Genomic DNA, 22,960 nt, shown 5'->3' with positions numbered 1-22,960 from the left:
CTAAAGGCTCAGCAATTACAATGTAAATTAACAAGAATGTTTTTATTTTAAAATTATATCTGTTAATGTCTGGCAATTTAAGGATGCATGCTTTCTCTTATTACACCTTTAGAAATCTATAAGATTTGAAGCTTTCATTTAGCTTTAAAATTATGTTTTTGAAAGGTTGGTGAACATTCAAATAATGGCAGGGATTCTAAAGCTAAGTACACAATAGTAAGTAATACTGTCTGTTTTTCTGAACTCATAAAATGACTGATACTGATCAACAGTGAGGTATGTATTATTTTTCTTTAAAAAGATTTTATGTTGGCAACAGAAGTTCAAATCAAAGTATATCCCAAAGGAGATAATTTCCTTTATAATGAGAGATGAGGTTCCCAAATGGAGACATGATCAGAAAATGAGTGTTCAAATGTTTCTGAAAGATTTTATTCAAGATAAATCATCTTCTGTCAACAAATTAGCTTTTGTCACATTATCATGGTTCAGGTGTTGAAGAGACATCAGTTAATACTGTTTAGACACTGTATGTGTTCAGATAAACTGCCTCATGTTACCAGAACCCAGGAATAACGCTTTATATATCTGTGAGCTTTTCACCCACTGATCTCATAGTGCTTTTCTAACACATACTCCAATATCCATGCTGATCTTTAATATACCCTTCTTTACAGCTGGACAAACCCTGCATTTCTGAGCTGTGAGTAAAATTACAACTTCAGCTGTAACACTGCTTGAACTTTGATTGCTGACATCCATCTTTCACACACTTTCCGGAGACTGCAAAAAGTCCATGGACTGATGGCAAAAGGGCTGGAGGGACCCCCCTACATCCTGTGAAGTCTCCAAGGAAGGCGATCTCATTGCATCCTGCAGAATGCAGACACTGTTCAATTTGTAAGGGGCTGACAGACTTATCTGAAGGTGAAATAAAGCTCTGACCACCACCTGAACGTGCTTATGGAGCATTCTGCATCTGCTGCAGGGCTGAGTAATCACATGTGTCCTCCTGCCTCCCAGGGTGTTCTGGGAGGAACCTTTTCTTGAAACTCCCCTTGGGAGGATGAGACTTTAAACGGAACGGTTAATTCTTGCTAGGGTTTTATGAAGCATATTTGCCTTGGCCAATTCACTGCACATCTTCCCTGTATTTGTTATTTTAAAGCATTGAGATATGCCTCTGATCAGCTGTATCAACTACTTCCCACCTAGCGTCCACTAATAATGAAAATCTGGCTATAGAATAGTAATACTAGGCATGATTAAAAAGAGAATCTGTGGCTCCCTTTTAGCAACAAGGGAGTAGATTCAGAAAAGGCAGCACTTTTATAACGGTACAGCAGTGACTTTCATTGATGAGATCCTTGAGCCTGTTGCACAAAGGTAATGCATCTCATATAAGGTAGGCACATGGGGTTCTGCTCTTGATCCGTCAGTACCCACAGTCAGAGAGAATTCTTCTTTAGGGTGTGAGAAGATGGTGTTCTTCTCCCTGCTAACTCAGCTCTTGGCTTGGAGGCAAAAGAAATTAACTCAGAAGTATGTGCTTAGGAAGATGTGACTGAAGCTTAAAAGTTTTTTGGAATGCAAAAATTCAGCTGACAAAAGTGTAACTGGACCACTGGGTACTTTTTTCACTGTTTTTACTGGGTTTTTTATTATGTTCTTTTTGTTATTCCCATCCAGTGTTAATGAGACAAGGGGCAAACACCATCTCTGGACCTTGGATGTTATAGTTCCCCTGTGGTTTATTCACATAACTCTATGTCAGACAGTTGGCTTTTTTCCTTACACAACAAGAATTTACAAATAGCAAATGCCCCTTTGGGCACAAAAAGCAGCATGCTGAGGAAGAAGAGACCTCTCTATAAGTAGCCCAAGTTAGGGTCCTCCAGCTGCCTTGCTCTGATGTGCCCTCTGTTATTGCCTGCAGGTTTTCTTCAATTAGTGCTCATGGGACTAGACAGCTAAATTCCATAATTTTGGGGGAGAGAGGTAGCTAATGTGGTTACCACAGAAATGCCCAGAGCTGAAGCAAGAGGTGGGCCAGAAGGAGTGGTTAGCAGGGAGGCGGAACTGTCATCGCTGATTTCATGGCTATGTGACTTCCTGATCACTGCATCACAAGCACTTTTCATCCCACAGCCTGTCAGCATGCTAGGTCCTCCTGGCAGGACCTACACAGCTTCCAGCAAAATCTGGAGTTCTTGGAGCCAGCTCCCAGCTTTTCTCAAGTCAGTAGGTAAATCTGACATTGTCTGAGTCATACACAAATGGATTCAAGGTGAGAAGAGAGTGGAGGGCAGATCTGCCTGCAAGCTGGCAGAACATACAATGGTCTTGTCCCTGCTTACAGAGGTGACCACCAGACCTGCACCCTGCTGAGCAACTTGGGCCAGAACCCATCAGGGGCTGTTGCGGCCATCTGTAAAAAAGGATGGATGAAACAATGGCTGGGGAACTCTGAATGATCATTATTTCCTTGAGCTCTACCAGGGAAATATTATTTATTCCTCAGGACTGCATATTTTAAGCCCAAGGAGATCTCCCTTCATGCCCCTAGGCTGGATGTTATCAGCCCAGCCACTTCAAATGCACCATCTTTTCATTGCAGTATCTGCAGCATGAGGGTTTAAACCAAGGTCAAAATATATCTCTTTCTTATCACCCCTCTCAAAATTATCTGAGAAACACAGACCTGGGGCCTTAATTGCTGTATTTCTGAGTCTCCTTGTCAGTATGGACTCTACTAATCCAGAAGCATCTGTAGGCAGTGGACTGTAGTGCAACCCTTTGGAAACCATATGTGTGTGAAGAACTGAATGAACATGGGAGAAAGTACAACAACAAAGGGCCCCTGTGTGAATATCTCTACATTTTTACCAAGCAAAAGCTTCTTACATTCTGCAGAATTGAAGCAGATGGGAGACAAGTTCGCAAAATAACTTAAATTCCTTCAGCATTAGCCAGTGTAACAATAATAAAACCTAAGAACTTGATGGCATGTGGGGCAACCTTCTCCGCACTCCCCACCTTATGATTTCTACTATCTGGAATCTAAATGGTGAAAAAGAAAGTATCTTTCAATAGGGTCAATACTGTGAAAACTTTATGAATGCATGCCTAGGTTAGTCCGTGCTCATTTGTGAAACTTGGCTTGCATTGTTCACTGGGTTTTTGCCAAACATATCCGTTGTGTAATTATGTGGCTTGCTTTAATAAATTCACAGAAGTTTCTAGGGATGTAACTAATGTTTCCCCCTCCTTTCTGTAATTAAATGACACCCACCGCAATGAGACCCAGGTTCTAACTGGTGGATTTGTGCCATGATTCACAGTAATTATCAAAACCATTTTTATAACATAGGAACGTGGAAACACCCAGCTATACATTTAAGCAGCCTAGAGAAAACTTTAGGAAAAAAATAAAACAAACACTCTATAAATTCATAAGAGAAATTATTTGTCTGTCCACTGAATAATTTGCCTAATTTCCTTGTGAGCAAAACCAACTTTACTTGATTTTCTGCACTGCACACTGACTTAGACTGAATAATATTGGCTTAAAGCAAGAGCATTCTCACTGAAGTCAACTTCATTGAGATTTCTGCATGGGAAAGTCAAATACAGTGATGGCAGGCATGGTTTCACATCCTGCTGGTCTGACTGAGCAGACCCTCGTACGTGAGGGAGTAAGGGGAGTTATAAGAAAGGTTCTCATGGTTTCAGCTTGAACAGTGTCTAACAAAGATATTTAATAAGGAGCTCCAAAATGTGTTCATTGTTTTGGAGTGTTTCCAAGCTCTTTTGAGAATAAAGAGCTCATTCCAGCATGTATGATTCAAAGTTGGTTATTCCATTCTCATGTAGTCCAATGGAAATGGGATGATTTCTATGCCGAGGTACTAGACAATATGATTAACGGTCTTGGAGCTAGGACCATGCAATTTAGAAACTTTAAAAATGTTTCCATCCCCACAACTGACCTCACTGATTTTATTTAACATGCATTTGAAGGAAGAGCCTTGAAAAGTTATTTTCTCTGCCACAGAAATCTGTGGTCTTTCAGAGAACCAATGAAATGTAGATACACAAAACATACGTTAAAAAATTAAACATTCTTCCTGGTCACAACAAATGTCCATCTTGCCAGGGCTTTATGGCCTACTTCATATAGTGTATTCCGGTTAACAGTAGCGGTAACATATTTCTTTGACAAAAATAAAAAGCTGCATAGTGGCAATGCATAGCAGCCTCACCACCTCAGCTGCAAACCTATGGCTAGAATGTAAGTATATACCCTTTGAAGATACCCTCGGGCTTACCTAGGTCAGAGCACTGCACCACACGAAGATGGCACTGGCAGCGGAAGGGGCACACTGGTCCAAATCCAGATATGACGGGATCGTCTGTTGGAAGCATATCAGCTGACCCTTCACCTTCATCCTCCAGCATAAAGTCAAAGAGGCCTTGCTGGTGGAATGGCTTGGCCAAGCATGCTGGCAGCAGCAGGACGAAGAGAAGAGCCAGCCTCATGGCTTAGTTCATCGACTCCAGAACCTAGGGATCAAAGCAGGAGATTTACAATAAGTAGAGGTTTTCTTTCTGAAGGAGGTCCAGCATACCCACCAATTGCATAACTGTTCCTCACAATAAATGCAAACTGAATTGTGAAAATAGGACAGTTATGTGATAGGAGTCTGGTAACTACTTGTCAATACGTTCTTTTTTTTTTTTTTTTTTTTTTTACAGTGCAGTTTAAAGGCAACTGTAAACACATCTGTTTGCATATTTAGAGTAATATTTATTAGGAACAGGCAGTGCTGTCAACTTTGTTATGCAAAACAGTCAAAACAATAAGCCACATTTTCCATGTGTCTGCTTTCTGCCAACATAACAGTCTATTTGATTTCATTAGCATTTGCTTCATAGCAATGAGTTTGTCCCCTGGGGATGAACCTGAGGTTCCCAAACTCACTATAATGCAGTATTTCATGTCTTGAGAAATATATTTTTTTAAGTGCCAGCTCGTTGCGTGTTTTAAATTATAGCCTAGTAAAACTGACTGAGAAAGAGTAGGATCTAGTGAGGGGGTGGAGAGAGAGAAAGGGGAGGACTTTTAGTTATTTAAATGATCTATACTTCTTTCCCAGTTTAAATAGCACAATAAAATGGAATACAATGTTGTGTTATATTGGATATTCTTGGCTTTCCTTTCAAATTTTTGGCAAGGGAATTTTATGATATAAACAATGCACCCTGAAAATCCTCTGCTTTGCACTGCATAAGCATTTAAATTGACGGTTGTAGTATTGTCAGCCCACTTTTTAGTGGGATTTCGGGTCCTCATTGTGTGGACTTTCATGCTCAGGGGCAACTTTATGTAAGTATGTATTGCCATAGATACTAGCAAGGAAAACTGCTTAAATACACGTTCTCAGGACCTAGGCCTAAATGCATTTCAACACACTACACTGTGCTACCTGTGTTGTTGTGCCCTAAAGAGAAATTAAAAACCAGCTGTTTACATGTTTTCTAACAAGGCTGTATAGATCAGCTAATTTTCTGAAAACTGTTTTCTTTTACTATTTGTTTTATATAAGGGTGCTTATCTTTTACAAATCTTCATGAGTCTAAAACCAACCCACTAAAAACAAAATGAAGAAATCTGTCTTCAAGTTGCCACGTGACAGAAATGAAAAACCGTCATTTATTTAGGAGCCTTTTCTTAAAATGGATAACATAGTCCTGAATACAGATGTTGCTCTTTGTAATGAAAGCAAAAGCGTCCACTTGCTTCTTCATGTCAATAAGTTCCAAAATTCCTTATCTGGGTGCTAGCTGGGATTAATTTTTTTCTATCAGAAGTCATCTAACGTTTAGGAGCATAGCTCCATATTGACTAATGGAAAGATAAAAAACAAGGAGAGGCAGGGGAGAACTGTCTCCCTCTACACTGACATATGGAACCTCCCAGGCAGATGACCAGCATGGACAGATGATGTTAGGTCAGAGTGGTATGCCGAGGCCTCTCTTTCTAGAATACCACAAGCAGGCACTCTAATAGGAGTGGGTGGTATGAAAAAAACTAAATTAAAAAACACAGGCCTGGAATTAGATACAACCTATATTGAGCCTGGGTTCAATTTCCTTTATGAATTTCTACCTACAGATGCCAATAATGGAATCCGACTGAGATTTTAAGGCTCAGTCTTGAGAGGGTGAAAAGGTTACATATAAAATATGCCAGTGTTTTAAAATCATAGCTTACATTTCTGCCATCTAACTAAGAGGAAGACATCTTCAGATTCCCAAAGACTTTAGAGTGATTTTACATGGAGCAAAACATAGTTTCTGTTGCCTCTTTAAGAGATGTAGTTAGTTTCTTAGTTGGACCCAAAAGTATTTTCTATTTCTGGAGCAGACATATTACCTACTGCAAGCACCAAGAGCTCTAGCAGACCCCCAATGCCAACTAGGGGGTCAGAACATATCCTATTAGCCTAACTCAGTGCTGTGCAAACTCGTGCCATGTAGCAGGGTCCCCATGTGGCACATCCTCCTCCACTCCCTGCTGCCCCAGCCCCCCACCAACACTGGGGCTGTCCCCCTTCCCCAGCAACACCCCCATGAGGCTTTCAGAGTACCCACAGACAAGTAAGGGTGTCACAGGAAAGTGGTGTTAATACATGGTGGTGACTTCTTACCAGGGTTTAATCCAAAACAAGGTTTTTCGAAATAATCGTTATTATGTGCGAATTATTGTGAAATAACAATGGAATTTATTAACAGTCTGAAACAGGAAGACAAATTTGCTAAATCATCACCATTCATTGTAATAAGCTGCCTTGCGAAAATGATCAATAAAACATTACCATAGCACAAATTGTTTTTCACAACGTACATTAACATCAGTAAACATTGGGAACGCTACACACTAACCCTGGCATGGCACTGGCAGGCAGTCTTTTTTAAAGAGCTACCCCAGGTTCCTTTTACATATTTGTATATTTTTAAAATATTTTTAGATATTTAATACTGCTTGTATTTCCCTCCAGGGTCACTGCTGAAGCACTGTCCATCTCAAGAATGCACAGTCAGGATCTTATCCTGGAAATAAATTACTACACCTCCAAAAAAAAAAAAAAAAAGCAAAGGCATTAGGGAAGTGTCTTCATACTTTTTGTTCGCATTAATACTGGTGATTTTACTTATCTCAGTTAAACCCTGTAGTAGGCCTTTTTCTGTTGATCTCTGTTTTGTCAAAACTATAATAAAATCAGTAAGAATTGTGCATAAAGAAAAACTGTAGGACACAAAGGATATCAAAGATCTAATCCAAGGACACAGCAGAGAAAATAGTAGACATTAATCAGGAAATAGGAACAGATATGTATCTGCATATCTTTACTCGTATGTGTATTTGTATTACAGGCACACATATCTGTTCCTATTGTTTGCATGTGTAAATGAACATAAACAGAGAAAAAGATATATACAAAACTGCACCAGTAAGAAATGTTTACATTTCACTTACAAAAAAAAAAGAGAGGGGAAAAAAAATCTGAATTCTTAAAAGTCTGTGACACAATATTTATGTCTGCAGAACATAACTGTTTAAATTTGCTTTAATTGTGTGTTTACAATGAGGAAGACTTTTCCACAAACAGAGGAAACTATATCATAGACTTGGCTACATTTCAGTTTAAAATACTGCTGGAAATATGCTTCATCAGTTCACGTCACCACTCTATTGGTGGTCTTGTTGTCCATTTACCTTAATATTAAGTTTTAAATATTAGTTCACCTACTGCCAGAAATCTCTCAAAATGCCACAAAAGACGAGTATTAAACAATACATCCAGTTTCAAAAAAAAAATCTCCTAGATTATATGTCTATGTGTAATAAAGTCTACACTTGCAAATATAGGAGTTGGAAGTTTTAAAGAGATTAAAACACTGTTAACAGGAGTTTCAAATCCAGGAATTTTCTTTTCTACTATTTCATTCATAGGGACTTTCTTTAAATGTGAGTCCCTTGTTTGTACACTTAACACAGCACTTTCTAACATTACAAAGGCACACGCTGAGTCTGTTTAACTAACTACTACTTTTTTTTTTCCCTCTGAATTTTAAATTATATTCATTAATGTTTGGAATACATATGAAGAAATCCGAATGAAAAAGAAATCACGGAGTGCAGTTTAAAACAGAAATGTAAGAATTCACGCTTTCTTTACATTCACTACATCACCGATTCTAAACACTGGATTGCAAACAGAGAATATACTGCTGGAAAAGTTTACAGTAAGGAAAAAGAAAGGACTATAGCAGTGCTTATACAAATCAAAACAAGAGACAGAACAGTCAAATAAACAGTAGGAAATCTGCACAGCCCTTGAGAAGGCATTCTCATGTTCCCAAGAAACAAAAGTGCTGGATACAAAACTTAACATTGCTAAACATTTAGTAGGATTTTTTCCTTGCTTCTCTTAAAATTCAACTAGTTCTTGCCGTAGACTGAAGTTTTATTAGTGCAGCATAGTTCAGGAGAATTACTGAAAACCGTACCTTTTAATCCAGGGATTTGCAACAGGAGCTCTCAAAGCTGAGATGTAATTAAACTAAATATTCAACCCAGGCAAAGGCTTTGCAGGTGTGGAAAGGAGGAGGGGGTAAGTTCAGCTCAGTGACTGTCACTTGGTGGAAAACCCTCCTGCTTCTATTCCATAGCACAGTTAAAAAATAAGGTTTCTCTCAATGAACACAATCCAGGCTGACACCCACATTAGATCATATGGTAATGATATGTCTCCTGTATTGTAGCCAGAAACTTTATCAGCTCTTTTGCTTTCTTTTCCTCCTTTTTCTTTTTCATTTGCTTTACTTCTTTTTCATCTGTTTAGAAAACCAAACTACTTGTATGTTTTAAGACAGATGTTTAGCTGTAATTCATCTTACTTAGGTTAGTTATGTCCCTGAAACGTATATTTAGAAAAGTTTTCTTGGTTTTAACTATATTTTTTTTATGACTCATTACTGAGAAAAATGTTTGGCTGTTCCTCTTGTTTATAGAATTTGCAATTCAAGGAAATGATATAAAATTAATCTTGGAGTTAGTCAAAGTAGAGATTAATATCAGGAAAAAAAGGATAGCTTTAGGTAAAACTATTTAAACAGATATCAACCTGGTTTTGCTTATGCTGCAATCATTGTCAAACCAAGTAATATACAGTGTAGTATACCATTATCTAGTCTAATAACAGAGTTTTTATATATTTTTTCAAAATACAGCGTGCTTTTGATGTATCTGAAAATCATGTTTTCATTAGTAGAACCATTCTAACATTTGTGGTTAGAACGGCTTTATATAAACTTTGTTGGTTTTTTTACTGTTTCTCACCAGGACAGCAAAGCAGAGGGGAAATTAGCTTTAGCTGCTTTTTTGGGGGTGAGGGGGGTTGTGTTGTTTTTTTTTTTAAACAGACAGTGGAGATTTTTTAAATCATGAAAGGAAATACGTATCTGACTCATTGTTCAGATTTATATTTTAGTAATTTCTCTTCTGATGTAAATATCAAAGGAAGCCAAAATGCATTTTCTCTATTCCTGAGCTATTTTAAAAGTCTAGCAAGTTGAAAGAAGAGCAAATACAATAATTACTATTTGTTTAGTAATCCAAACACATTGTGAACATGTGTAGCTTCCCTGTGCTGTTAGCTGCCCTGTCTAAATACTGAAAGCTTGTGCCTCTGTGTTTTGACTTGTATCTTTTTGCCTCTGCCCCTAGGCTAAGACCAGGTGCAAATCCGAAATTAAAGCCTGTAAAATGTGAAATGATCTTTAAAAGAAGTCTGAACCTTTAGATTCACAAAAACCTCTAGAAAATTTAGCTATTTTCTTAATTTAATTTCAGGAACAGCCATAAAATGGTTCTTACAATTGTTCTGCTTCGGTAGAAGAAAACATGGCAGAGTTATTGATCAAACAGAGTTTTGGTCAGTGTAACATAAAGGTATGGTATAATCAGACATCTCACATTACATCTTCTTTATATAGCTCACTCTAAAAGTTAAAGACCGTTTGTTCACCTCTAGTTCTTGGGTTTACTTCTTTCCCCTGCCTCTCCACTAGATTCAAGACTGCTAATGATTTTTGTTGTGACATTTTTCTACATGTGATTAGTGGTGTTCCAAGCTTTTAGTGGTGTTCCAAGCTTTCATGCTTACAACAAAGCCTTATCTTTGTCCAGAAGTGTCACCAGGAGGCTTGCGGAAATCTTGGCTGCATCTTAACAATGTCAGTTATTTGAACCTTAGTCACCAGCTGCATCTGGTGTTTAAAAACATTTCAAAGCAAGATTTTGATGAGGAACAGGTCAGGGTACACTTGTTGTCAGTTTGCTTCACAAACCCCATTCATATTCTTTCCCATTAAAATCGTAATGCATTTGTTCTGGTCTCCATTATAAGGTTGAAACATGTTATAATTTAATAGCTTGGTCATCTTTGGAGGCACACCACGGGAAGGACAGCCACCTCTCCTGTTTTTTTCTTAGATGTTAGGGAAGAGTCAGACAAAACCATGAAGTGTTAGGAAAAAGTGGAGCACAGGGTGCCTGCCAGGTGGACTAGGCGTCCCCAGTCTACCTGCTGAGGAACTGCTGCCTGTGGAGGACAATCTTCCTGCTTATTCTGTAATAAAGTCTCTCCCAAGAAGCTCAGAGGGGAAAAGTTGTTACTGCCTTTAGGAATTATGAAAACACCTACACTGCCTGTCAATACCAGAGGCAGAAGGGGTATGTGTTAGGCATACAAGCCCTCCTGAAATGCAAAGTGGACTATGTGAGGAATTGAGCAACCAAATGGTGGAGGACTTGAGACACAGAATATTGGTGCACTACCCCATGAATTGTTTTGGGTAGTTTGTGTGTTGTTATGGGAATGTAGGTTCCCTTCTGACATGAGCATTCCTTTAACCCCACTCTTTGCCCCTTGCTAAGTCACAAAAAAACCCACAATCCAATAACAATATCAAGTCATTATATAATTTTAAGACCCATGACTATGCACAGGGTTTAGCATCGATAAGCTCTCCTTCCCAGTCTGACCTACCTTGGCCACGTCATAGTCAATAAAAAAAAAAATCGTGATTAGAACAACCTTGGTTTCTATATAATTTTATTACTCTGATTTAACAAACTTACAGGGCTACACACTGCTCCAAATACTGATTCTCAGAAAGTTACAGGCAACTGCATGTTAGTTATTTATATAACAGTCTTTTTTATTAAATTTTGATGGATAGAATCTGTTTTATTTGCTCACAGAATATTTTGTGGACCTTTCAAAGGGCAGTGGTGGGAAAGAAGGCAGGGAGCCTGCCTGCCTACTGTTGATTGCTCTGCCTGGGTCCAGCGAACGTCTCTGCAGGAAGGCGATGAGCAGCTGCTCTGTAAGAAGAAAATATACCCTGGGGAAAGAGCTCCTGGAGTGTGGGGATGGGTTGGGAGAGAAGCATGTCCGGCAGACACCCAGCACTGCCAGAACAAGTTGCAGACTCCTCAGAAGAGTGGGAAGCCAAAACAATCTGCTCCTGGGGGTGAAAAGAAAGGCTTTTGGTTTTAGGGAGCCTGGGAAAAAAAGGGTGGCATTTACTGCAATCCAGAACGTTACTGGAATATAACCAAAGCAGGAGGACAGGAATATGGTGCCTCAGATATTCAGGTTCTTCCTTATTTTAAGTTTTCACTGTAGGAAAAGGCATTTCTCTTGGGCTGCCTTCTAATAGATCCCAGGTCTGATGATCAAAGACTGGTTAGCATTGTTGTGATTGGTGTGGCAAGGAAGAGGGGCAGGCAAATCTGCCTCAAAGTCCTCATGAACCAGCTATGTAAGTGCCAGTCACCGTCAGGATAGGATGAAGCCAGATCTGCTGTTTGGCTGCCTCTCAGGGGTTCTTTCTACCTCCTCTATCTTTGTATTTGACACCTCGGCTTCACTAGCTGCCTAGCATGACATCCTCCACATTCTCTAATAAACTACTGACTGTCTCTCTTTTCTACACTGTGCATAATAATTTCTTCCAGTCACCTGTAGTAAACTGTTCTTTAACATAGCAATGGAATTCCTCTGTTAAAACTGTGAGTAAATATTGCCTCAAGCTTAGTAAACATTGATCCAGGTAAATATTGACCCAGGCAGAGCCTAGCAAGTTAGCTGAAGAAACAGAAATGTAATTTCTCGATATTCTGAGAATCAGAGTCTCTTTCAGTGCTCTGCAATGATAGTCCTGAACTTCTTGACAGTTCTACAGATCAAAAGGACCAATGTATCAGATTTTGGACATGTGCTACCAATAGTATTATTTTTATGCAGTTGTGAAAGTGCTTGTACAACTGTCTGAACAAAATACAACTGAAAAGGGAAAGCCTTATCTTTGGAGAAATAGTCTCTTCTGTCACTGTCTTCCCTTCTCTCCCTTTCCTACTCTGAAAGAGCAGGTACTGTGTAACCTTCATGGTCATCTCCCTGCTCTCTTCTGAAGGGAATCTGTGGGCATTAGAGACCACACTAGGAAACAAATACAGAATATCCTCAGCCGAAATATCCACCGTGTGATCACGTCCTTTACTTTGTTCTCTTTTCTTTGGAAAAGCCAGCCTATTCCTGTACTCAACACTGGCTTCCCTTTACTGGCATTTCTATTCTCTCCTACTCACTACAATTTCAGATACTCTGAACTTAACATCTAGCCTTGAGGAGTAAGCCTGCCTAAACTATTCCTCACACTTTCATAGTGTAGACATACACATTGAGATCACTCTTAACTCTCTCCCTCAAAAATGCAGTAAATAGGTAGAGCTAGACTTTGTAGGAGTCCTCTCAGCTTCTAGCCATCCTAGAAACAGTAAGAGAAAAGTCATTGTGGACCAAAGACGCTAGAACCTCACTTTGACTTCACCTCTTCACCTTTAATTAGTGGTGAATAAAATATATGCAAAAACATTTGCTATCATACACACTGATACTCCTCTGTATCAGTACACAGGTGCTCCATTTGCTGTGTTTCAGTGATAAATAGGATTACATTTTGTCCCTGTGTGGCTTCTGTACAAGTATCAGCACTCTTCTACCCTCTGGAAAACCTCTGACATGAAGGAAGGAGTGTACTGGCAGATACACCTCACCAAAGGTACCAGAAGGCTACAACTCCAAGGATGAGAGTTTGTGTCACTCTGGGAGTGTAGGCAATGAAAGAGGGAATGGTGACTGGAGAGATGAGAGGATTAGTGTAGATATGAGGAGATGAAATTTCAAGTGAGCAGCTGTTTCATCAGTTTTTGGCCTTTCTTTGGATTATGCAGTGTCTTGAGTTGGAGTCCAACCATTTCCAAAGTTCAGATGAAAAATCCAAACCTTAATTCTCATTTTGATGGCCCTTAGGTCATGCTCTGGACAAGCCTCATTATCCCAGCTGGATTACACAATGCCCTAGAAAAGGATGACAGTAATTCATGCAAATCTTGGAACTGTACTCTTTGCATGTCCTCTGTTACTCAGGGGTTATGAACCAGCATTCAAAATGAGACACATCCTGTGCAGCTCTGAACAGCCTATTCCCAGATTATGAAAAACATGTGAATAGCCAGGTCAACCTTGATTTCCAATTTAGTCATCACAGAGAGTAAAGCTTTTCAGGAGGAGCTAGAGACTGTATTACTGAGGAAAGCCCTTGGGAAAAAAAAAAGGAGTGAAATAGAAAAAAAAAGGATGTTTGCAGTAGGGTTGTGTCTGTGTCTTTGTATTAAAACACTCAGTCTTTTATGTTGGCAATCTGCTGATGAAATATATAATTTCTAACTTTGACTAAACATACAAAATGGTGACTTTGAAGATATAAGCAATGACATCACAAAACTCACTAGTTTTGTTTGGATTGTGTGACCTCACTATAGAGTGGACCTGTTGAGAATCTTAAGGTGGATGGTGATGAGTTACATGAAAATCAGCCCTGTTTAAACAGACTGTGCCCTGTGGGGTTCAAATGAAAAGAATGTGCTTTTCATAACTCTTGAACCTTTGAAGTAACTCACTGTTTTTGAGTCAATTTTAAAACATAATAAAGAAAAACAATTATGTGGAAGGAGAGTCCAAATAGCACAGACAATATCTAGCATTCAGGATGGAGAAGTGATCATGAGAAGACTATAAACTGTACTCAATGTTTTTTCCCGATTTCAAGACATGCCAAAGCAGAATACAAACCTCTTCAAGAAGGGCAAAATACAAAAGGGAAGTAGAGCATTTTTAAATTCATATTTTTAAAATCTTCTTCCATCAATATAGAATCAGATTTCTTTCACTTCTAAGATCACTGGGAACTAGGGTCATCAGCCATTAAATGCCTCCAGGTTACAGTATTGCTCAGAAGAGTCATTAAAATATCCATTGCATTTCATTAAGTGTTTGAAGAGTCATTCAATTTAACTTGTCATTAAACAGATATAGTCTTTCTTTTGAGCAATCTTTAAAGCATATTCTAATTTTATTCTTATAAATAAGCTCTTCAAAGGATTGCTCTAAGCAAGTACTTGTATTGCTGTTCCTCAACATTAATTTTCCATTGTCAACCTGATTAAAACACAGTGAGTTTTTCTAAAAAAAACAGTTTAATTTTTTAATCTGACGAAAATTCCTTCACCTGTTGCATTACAGTAAGATGTTTACTCTATTAGTAACCTGAAAAAAACAGAAAAGGTTGACTTTTTTTCTACATTATTCATTGTTTTATTTCCTTCTTTCAATAAGTTTTTCATTTCCTTCTTTGCTCCATACCATGTTCCTGGAGCAACATTCTTTTCCAAAAAGACCAGATACTTGTTAACTTAAAGGGTGGCACACGTCCATTGTGTTTCAACTGAATAAATGTTAAACTATACTTTGATTATGAATATTCATGGATTGCATTTATTTGTCTCGCTTCTGTTTTTTTTTGGTTGTTGTGGCTTTTTTTAGATTTACTTACATCGTAGACAAATTTATGACACACCCCCCAGGAGACATAAATCATACCATCTTACTGAAATTGCAGCATCCCATGATCTATGACATTTCAAAATTTAGCCACTGAATTTCTTGATTCATCTTCATCTGTCATAATGCACCAGAAATCTAAAACCTTAGAGATTTAAGTCAAGGCTTAGAAAAGTGACTAAACATTTTCCAAAATACCTCCAATAAATCTGATTTTCAAAAAACTTACAGTGAGTAGATTTTGAAAATCTGGTGTTGCATAACACACTGGAGGATGGGCAGAGAAAACAGGCAGGCACCTACACCAACTAATCACTTTTGAAAAGCTCAGTATATTGAATTACTTTGAATCTACCAACCAAGTTTAAAGAGTGGGTTATTTTGCTTTACATGTAAAAACTAAATAAGATATTTCAAAATGAATGTATCAGCTTTTTATAACAAGATGGAAAGCTTGCCTCTGAAGAAGCCAAACATATGCTTGCAGGCAAAAAAAAAACACAAAGCATTCAGAGACTGTTTTTCATTTATAAACCAAAACCACTGCAAACTGAATCTTGAGACTTGGACAGGTTGGAACAGCTTTCTGTTATGTTGTTAAAAGTCTTCCACTGCGTTCCTGCACCCCATGTCCCCTTCAAATTGTATGAATCAACTCTGCAAGAGGAATTATCTATCTTTCAGTCACAACTAGAAAATTCAACTCCCTGAGAAAAAGTTCTCTTGGTATGTAGCCCATTCACAGCCTGCAATGCCATTTTTGTGTCAATTTAAGATGAGAAATATTTGGCAAAAGCAGCAATGTAATTAAGTCACAAAAATAAACAATTATTTTTCAAATCATAGAAGAAAGAAAACCAAGTTTTTAAAATATATTCAACAATGCTCTAATAATTTAGGAGATTTTGTAAAATCTTTCAAGCCTCACAAAAGCTCTTTTTTCCTCCTGTCCAGCTGTGGCTTGAGTTTAGGTCTTGTTTTAGCCTAAAGGACACCTGCTATTTATAGTCCAAAATGCCTTTTTAATAGTCATCATCTATTTGTCAAGTGCACATCCAGCATGGAAACCTGTATGGTTTAGAAAGAGCCCGTTTTGCCACCTCACTTCTTCCAGGCCCCAAAGGCGTTGCATTCCCCCAGCTGGGGAGAAGGGTCTGTTCAGTTTGACCCAGTTTGAGCTGGGTCTGTTCAGTTTGACAAAGAGGAGGCTGAGGGGGGATCTCATCATGCTCTACAGTTACTTGAAAGGACATTGTAGAGAGGTTGGTGCTGGTCTCTTCTCACAGGTAATTAGGGACAGAACCAGGGGAAATGGTTTCAAGTTGCAACAGGGCATGTTTAGGCTGGACATTAGGAAGAAATTCTTCACAGAAAGAGTGGTCAGACACTGGAATAGAGTGCCTAGGGAGGTGGTTGAGTTGCCATCCCTGGATGTGTTCAAGTGTCGTTTAGATGTGGTGTTGGGTGATATGGTTTAGGGGTGAGTTTGTAGTGTAGGGTTAATGGTTGGACTAGATGATCCCAAGGGTCTTTTCCAACCTGAACTGTTCTATGATTCTATGATTCTATGATTCTATGATTCTATGATTCTATGATTCTATGATTCTATGATTCTATGATTCTATGATTCTATGATTCTATGATTCTATGATTCTATGATTCTATGATTCTATGATTCTATGATCCTTTGCCACCATTTTACATGGCATTTGTCAGTATATTCTGACTCCTCTCCACAAATGTTCCTGTCCAGCCATTTTATAAGAATTTAGAGCAGAGCTACAGAGCTCCCACAATCTACTGAAAATCTCCTTCCTTTCCTACAAGTCTCCTCAGAGCCTCTCAGATTTTGTGTTCATTAAGACAGTTTTGGTGTTGTTTTCTAAAGCATGCAATTTTTTTTTCATATAGTTTCTTTTTCAAGTAGCGAATTGATAATATATTACGGTGTGTTTCAGATTAAACGACAACAAAATTGGTGACACTTAAAAAGTATAAAATGTGTGAAATGCAACTGCCAAACATGCTGGAGACAGCAAAATGTTTTCTGTAGTTTTTAAAAGTATTTTTTTAAATCTTGAAAGAAAGTTTAGTCAGTCTGAGAATATTATTTTTTATAGCTTCTTTAGTAATATTATACCTCAGGATATTTTATTTTTTAAAAATGAAACATAATATGACCTTCTGTTCATAATAAAAAATCTGTGGCTGTAGAAGATGAAAACTCACATTCTTGTGTTTCAGGTTTGAAGCTTTTAAAGATAATACCAGATTACTTTCATCAAGGAAAATGAGAGTCAAATTATTGCTTTATAATGAAAGTTTGTATAGTGTTTATTATAGCTTGAATTAGTTTCCTTCTCAGTTGACCTGTTCATAAAAAAAAAAAAAGTGTAAATTTTGTCTTTTACATATTCCCATTTTTCCTCCAAAAACAAATATGTACTTTCATCTTGTCCAGTTAAAAAGTGATGTGCGCTTAGGGATTTGTTGTTTTGTACTCTAAAGGAGAAGGAATTGCCATTTGATATTGAAGAGAGATAAGCCTTGTGCTGGGTGCTAAGTGGGACTACAAAAAATATTGTGATGACCCTGCGATTCCTATGACTATAAACTCTTGACTCAAAACAGCTGGCAATTATAAAGCAAATTATCACAAAATGTGACTTAATTAAATACGACATTTCTAGACATACAGAGTCCTTCACCCTCTTTTTTTTCCTTGTTTCATTTTGTTTGTATAAAGCTGGTGAACTGAAGTTACTGATGTGACATATGCAGCAGCTTTACCAATCTCTGACCTGCAGTGTGCCCTTTGCCCAGACTTGTCAGGCTTATCTTGTGTGAAAGCTTGATTTTGGTTTAGATCTACTGCTACAGAAATTTGAATTTCTGTGCTAGCTCTTCTGAAGGCTAAGAGATAGTCTAAGACCCATCAACTCATCATTACATAAGGCACAGAAAACTATGCATCAGTTTCTTAGTTCTTCCAGTCTCTTTGCTTTTGGAGAACAGTATATTCAAAACAGACACTCACTGGACACAAAGATATTCTCTATCACCATGAGGAATGGCTTTATATCTACATGTATTTTTATTTAGAAGTTTAAAAATTAAATTATTTTTCCAAGATATCCCTTTATAATAATATCTTTATAATAATTCAACTCCTTGAAGAGAAAAAGCCCCAAAATCGTGAGACGGGAAATGTGATGGTTTGAGCTGTGTGTGTGAAAAAATCCAAAATATTTAACAAGAAACAAAATTGGGCTTGTATAGTATTTTTAAATCATGCAACACAATCAAATGGAAAAACACTGGAAAATTAGATTCTTACTATTAGAACTCTGTTCTACATCTTGTTCCATGTAAAAAAATTGTTGAAAGATTCTCATTTATTATTTGGTTCTCTTGGGGTTTTGGTCATTTCTATAAAAGCACATTTATTTTATTCCTATTTAACTCAATAAGATTTTTCAATAACAGTGACTGTAATCTGGATTCCCACATCTCTTTTATTTAAATGTACATTAGTCATTAAATGGCTATATATGACATAGTAAATATGATAACATTTACAGCGTTGCTAAGCATAAAGGAGGAGTTTCCTCTGGTGGTCTTTAATTTCCAGAAAAAAAGTATATACTAAGGCAACATAATTAATTTGATACAAGCGTCATGGGATGTGGGTCTGTAAAAACTGTAGAAATAGGTGTGACAAACACTCTTTTGATGCTGATATAGGCTTTTGAGCTGAACACTCAGCAGCACTTTATAGTATATAAACTGTATGCTATGCCTGTGATGCAAAAGCTCCAGTAAGCATTTTTTCAGTAGTGGTACTCCACCGCAAGCTTCTGACAAAGAACAGCATGAAATCACACTAATAACAGCAATGTAGGAAAGAGAACAAAGGAGACCACTGAGTCCACCTTTATGTTGTGAAGTGGCATCAAGCAAAGCACCTCCCAGAGATGATGGTTCTCCCCTCACGGTTGTTTCTGCTCTCTATGGCCAGGTAGATCTTCAAGGGCTCTGCTCTCCAGCACTGGATCCTGTTACTCAGCTTTAGTGATGGTTATTACAACTTCCTCAGTATCAAATATCAGTCTCTGCTGCAAACAGAGCCAATTACTTCTATGAAGACAGCCTGAGAGAGTTGGGGTTGTTCAGTCTGGAGAAAAGAAGGCTCCGAGGAGACCTTATTGTGGCCTTCCAGTGTCTTAAGGGGTTCTACAAGAAAGTTGGCGAGGGGCTTTTTAGGATGTCATGTAATGATTAAAGCTAGAGATGGATCGGTTCAGACTGGACGTTAGAAAGTTCTTCACCAGGAGGGTGGTAAGACACTGGCACAGGTTGCCCAGAGAGGTGGTGGAAGCCCCATCCCTGGAAGTTTTTCAGGCCAGGCTGGATGGGGCTCTGAGCAACCTGATCTAGTGGGGGATGTCCCTGCCCATGGAAGGGTGGCTGAAACTAGATCATCTTTAAGGTCCCTTCCAATCCTGACAATTCTATGATTCTACTTTTTTTTCTACTTCTTGTAGAACAGCTTTGTCACAGTCTTCTTCATAGCAACCTTTTGCATACTTGAGGATTGTCATAATTTTCTTCTTAAGACTCCTCTAAACAACTGTTGATCCTCTAACCACTTCTCTTTTTTTTGTATATCTTTGTCACTATGCTATATTCTCTTACATGTCCTCAAAATATATGAAAAAGAGTAAACCTCCACCTTCGCATTCAATATGAAGGCACCATAACACCTACCGCATGAAAGTTACAAATTATCTCAGATTACTGTATCACATCTTGTATCTTGGTTTCTCTTTTGTGGAAGAATGATGACTCTGACTTTCTGTGAAAAGTATTTCTAAGTTTGCCAAGGATTTCTACATCTCAGTGGCATTATAATCACATTTTAAAGAATTGTGAGGTGGATTATTTGAATGCCTGTCCGTACCTCAAGGTCCTTAACTTTCTGGTTTACAGTAATGAAACAAGATCTACATCCAGTGGATAAATCTCCTGCTTCAGAATCCAGTGAATAGTTCACAAATGAAAAAGAATGACTTGTCTGAAAAGAAAGGTGACTACATATTCTGAAATGAGAAAGAAGAGTTGACACATCATCTGGTGTAAAATCATCTTGAATTCCTGGCTTTTCTGTAGACTTCAGGATTATCTGAATCAACAAATGTGAGTTCAGACATTGAGACACTAGTATCTAAAACCCTCTTGAGGGTTGATAGTAAATTTCACTGTCAAAGCTCTGCAAAATACCCTAAAACTAGAGGTAGTAACATTTTATTTCAGTTGCTTTCATCTATTTTCAAATACTGATTGTGTGGGCACATCAACTAATGCAAGCAGAACCCAGCAAAAGCAGTTCTGATACAACTGGAGCCAAACTCCATTGTGTCTTGAAGGCAGAGCAAGAGACCAGCAACATGTACATATGATTTGGATGCTATTTCTGAACTCTTTTCTGCATTAAACAGAGAATTAATGAAATTGGACATCTATTTCAAATGTCTGGAGTAGCAGATCTTTCTGGGACTGTGCATTAAAAAGTCATGCACAAAGAATAACCGTTTTCTTCTGGAGGCATTGCAGACTTGCATTTCTTCAGTTAGTCTGACGTAAATATTGTAGATTAAAATTTAGTATAAGGCTACACTTAACTTACTGTATCCAGATTTACAGTGGGAATTTAAATTTGACTGATTTAGTTCTTTTTACCCTTGCAGAGATCATTTGTAAATATTTCATGGCAAGTGCATACTATCTCAGAGAAATCATGTGGTTTGTTTAATTTGGTCTGAAAAGAAAAGATATCTATCTTTTCATTTGTGTCTGAAGTAAGAAATATTGAGGTAAATTTGCAATGTCGTTGAGCCTGGGTTTTCCTCCTCGCTGGTACAATAAAAATTTGGATGCAAATTTTATAGCAACCCGTTTCACATGAACCAGTTACTGAGGGAACATATTAACTTTGGGACACACAGTGATGTGATTTGTAGACCTGAAAGAATAGCCAGGCAACTTTAAAATTGAAGTTTGACAGGACTGTGGAGTCATATAGAGACAGCAGAGTTTTTTCTGGCACTGAAGAGACTGTTTGCAATCCAGATATTTTCTTGTGCAAGCCATTCTTGGAAGGTGGATATGGAAAAGGCAAAGGAGTTATATTCATTATATTACATATTAAATGCTACTAAATGTAAGACATTCTAGTATGCAAAAATGTATATCCCTTGAATATCTGGAAATATCTGTGTGCTCTAGCACACAGTGCAATTAATAATAAACGCTATCTGGGAATGAACATTTCTTGTGAAAAAAACACGTCACTCATGTAAGATTGAATGTGAATAGTATTTAATAAATTAAAAGGGAAAATAAAAGAATAAGACAGAAAAAGGGGGGAGGAGATTGCTAGATGCGGAAAGATTAAAATTCAAGCTACACCTATTGCTCACCAGACTGAATCACTTAATGTTTTCCTCCCATAGCACATATATTTTTCTGACATCTTTGTCCATTATTCACGAGTGAGACTTAAAAAATATGTACCCTTGAGTACTCCCACGGGGTTATACTTCTTCCTACTTTGTCTCATGCTGAGAAATTTCTTCAGTCACTTCTAGAAAAAGGAATCTGTACTGTTACAAGGCAAATTCTATGTTCAAAGTTTCTTAATTTGAAAAATTGTGCCTGTTTAAAAAATTTCTAAATGGCACGTAGAGTGGATTGATCACTGGAATAATATCATTAAGCTCCACACTCCTTCCAAGCTGGGATGCTGTGCAGAGGCCACTGAAAGCAACCTGGCTGCTCACTGACCACTGGCAGGCAGGGCTTTGCCCGAGTATTCCAGGTGGGCTGCCTTGTTGTAGAATCATAGAATATTAGGGATTGGAAGGGACCTCAAAAGATCATCTAGTCCAACCTCTCCACCAGAGCAGGATCACCTAGAGTATGTCACACAGAACGTGTCCAAGAGGGTTTTGAATGTCTCCAGAGAAGGAGACTCCACAACCTCTCTGGGCAGCCTGTGCCAGTGCTCTGTCACCCTCACAGTAAAGAAATTTCTCCTCATGTTGAGGTGGGACTTCCTATGTTCTAACTTAAACCCATTATTTCTTGTTCTAATGCTGGGCACCACTGAAAAGAGATTGTCTCCTTCCCCTTGACACCCATCCCTCAGATATTTATATACATTAATAAGGTCCCCTCTCAGCCATCTCCTTTCAAGGCTAAACAGCCTCAGTTCTCTCAGTCTCTCCTCATAGAAGAGATGTTCAAATCCCTTAATCATCCTTGTAGCGCTCCCTTGGTGTAGTTCTACGGTTACAGAGAGTACGATAAGGGCAGAAGAATAAAGGCTGTCACAGGTATGTTGGAAAGCTTGTGTAGCTTATCTAGGATTGGCCCAGAGGGAAACCTAAAGCTCATGGTCATTCATAAATTAGTGATTATATCTATTTATTAGATATACACCATGTGTTATTTCATGTTTCTTACTCAAATATTTATTTCCCTTTTTTAACTTTTTTTTATTTATTTAACAAATTATGCTGGTCTTTGAAGCAAGTTATTCACTAAGTCAGGGTTTTTTCCTCCAAATTCATTCAGTTTTGTACATAATTGAAAAGAAAACTTTTTTTTTTCCACAAGAAACGGGAAATTCTAAATGCTTATTTAAAGAGGGCAATGAACGCTTCACAGTATGATATAAAAGTAAAACAAATACCAGTCTCAGTCACATAGTGTGCAGACAGACACAGTATAAATAGATTATATGAGAGGCCGTGAGAAAACTGCCAGAATTAATAGACTGAGATACAAAAATAGTATAAATAGTATTATTACAATGCATTTACTCAAGGTTATTTTCATATTTCTCTAGTTAAACATCTTTT

The 22,960-nt window shown here is 37.9% G+C and overlaps 1 protein-coding gene across 1 annotated transcript in view; it reads right to left on the bottom strand.

The window, feature by feature from the left end:
- The window catches only part of DCN (decorin), a 39,383-nt gene extending 30,680 nt beyond the window's left edge, over window positions 1-8,703 (bottom strand). The window contains exons 1-2 of the mRNA XM_009866988.1: window positions 8,575-8,703; window positions 4,329-4,563 (exon numbers count right to left, since the gene is read on the bottom strand). Of these exons, the coding sequence (XP_009865290.1) occupies window positions 4,329-4,539 (211 nt within the window). The 5' untranslated portion in view covers window positions 4,540-4,563; window positions 8,575-8,703. The remainder of the gene's footprint in view (window positions 1-4,328; window positions 4,564-8,574) is intronic.
- Window positions 8,704-22,960: the final 14,257 nt, after the last annotated feature.

The sequence above is a fragment of the Apaloderma vittatum genome, unplaced genomic scaffold, assembly GCF_000703405.1.
Source record: "Apaloderma vittatum isolate BGI_N311 unplaced genomic scaffold, ASM70340v1 scaffold1783, whole genome shotgun sequence".
Taxonomy (NCBI): domain Eukaryota; kingdom Metazoa; phylum Chordata; class Aves; order Trogoniformes; family Trogonidae; genus Apaloderma; species Apaloderma vittatum.
The sequence above is the reverse complement of the archived record's forward strand: the minus strand, read 5'-3'. Positions and strand labels throughout refer to the sequence as shown.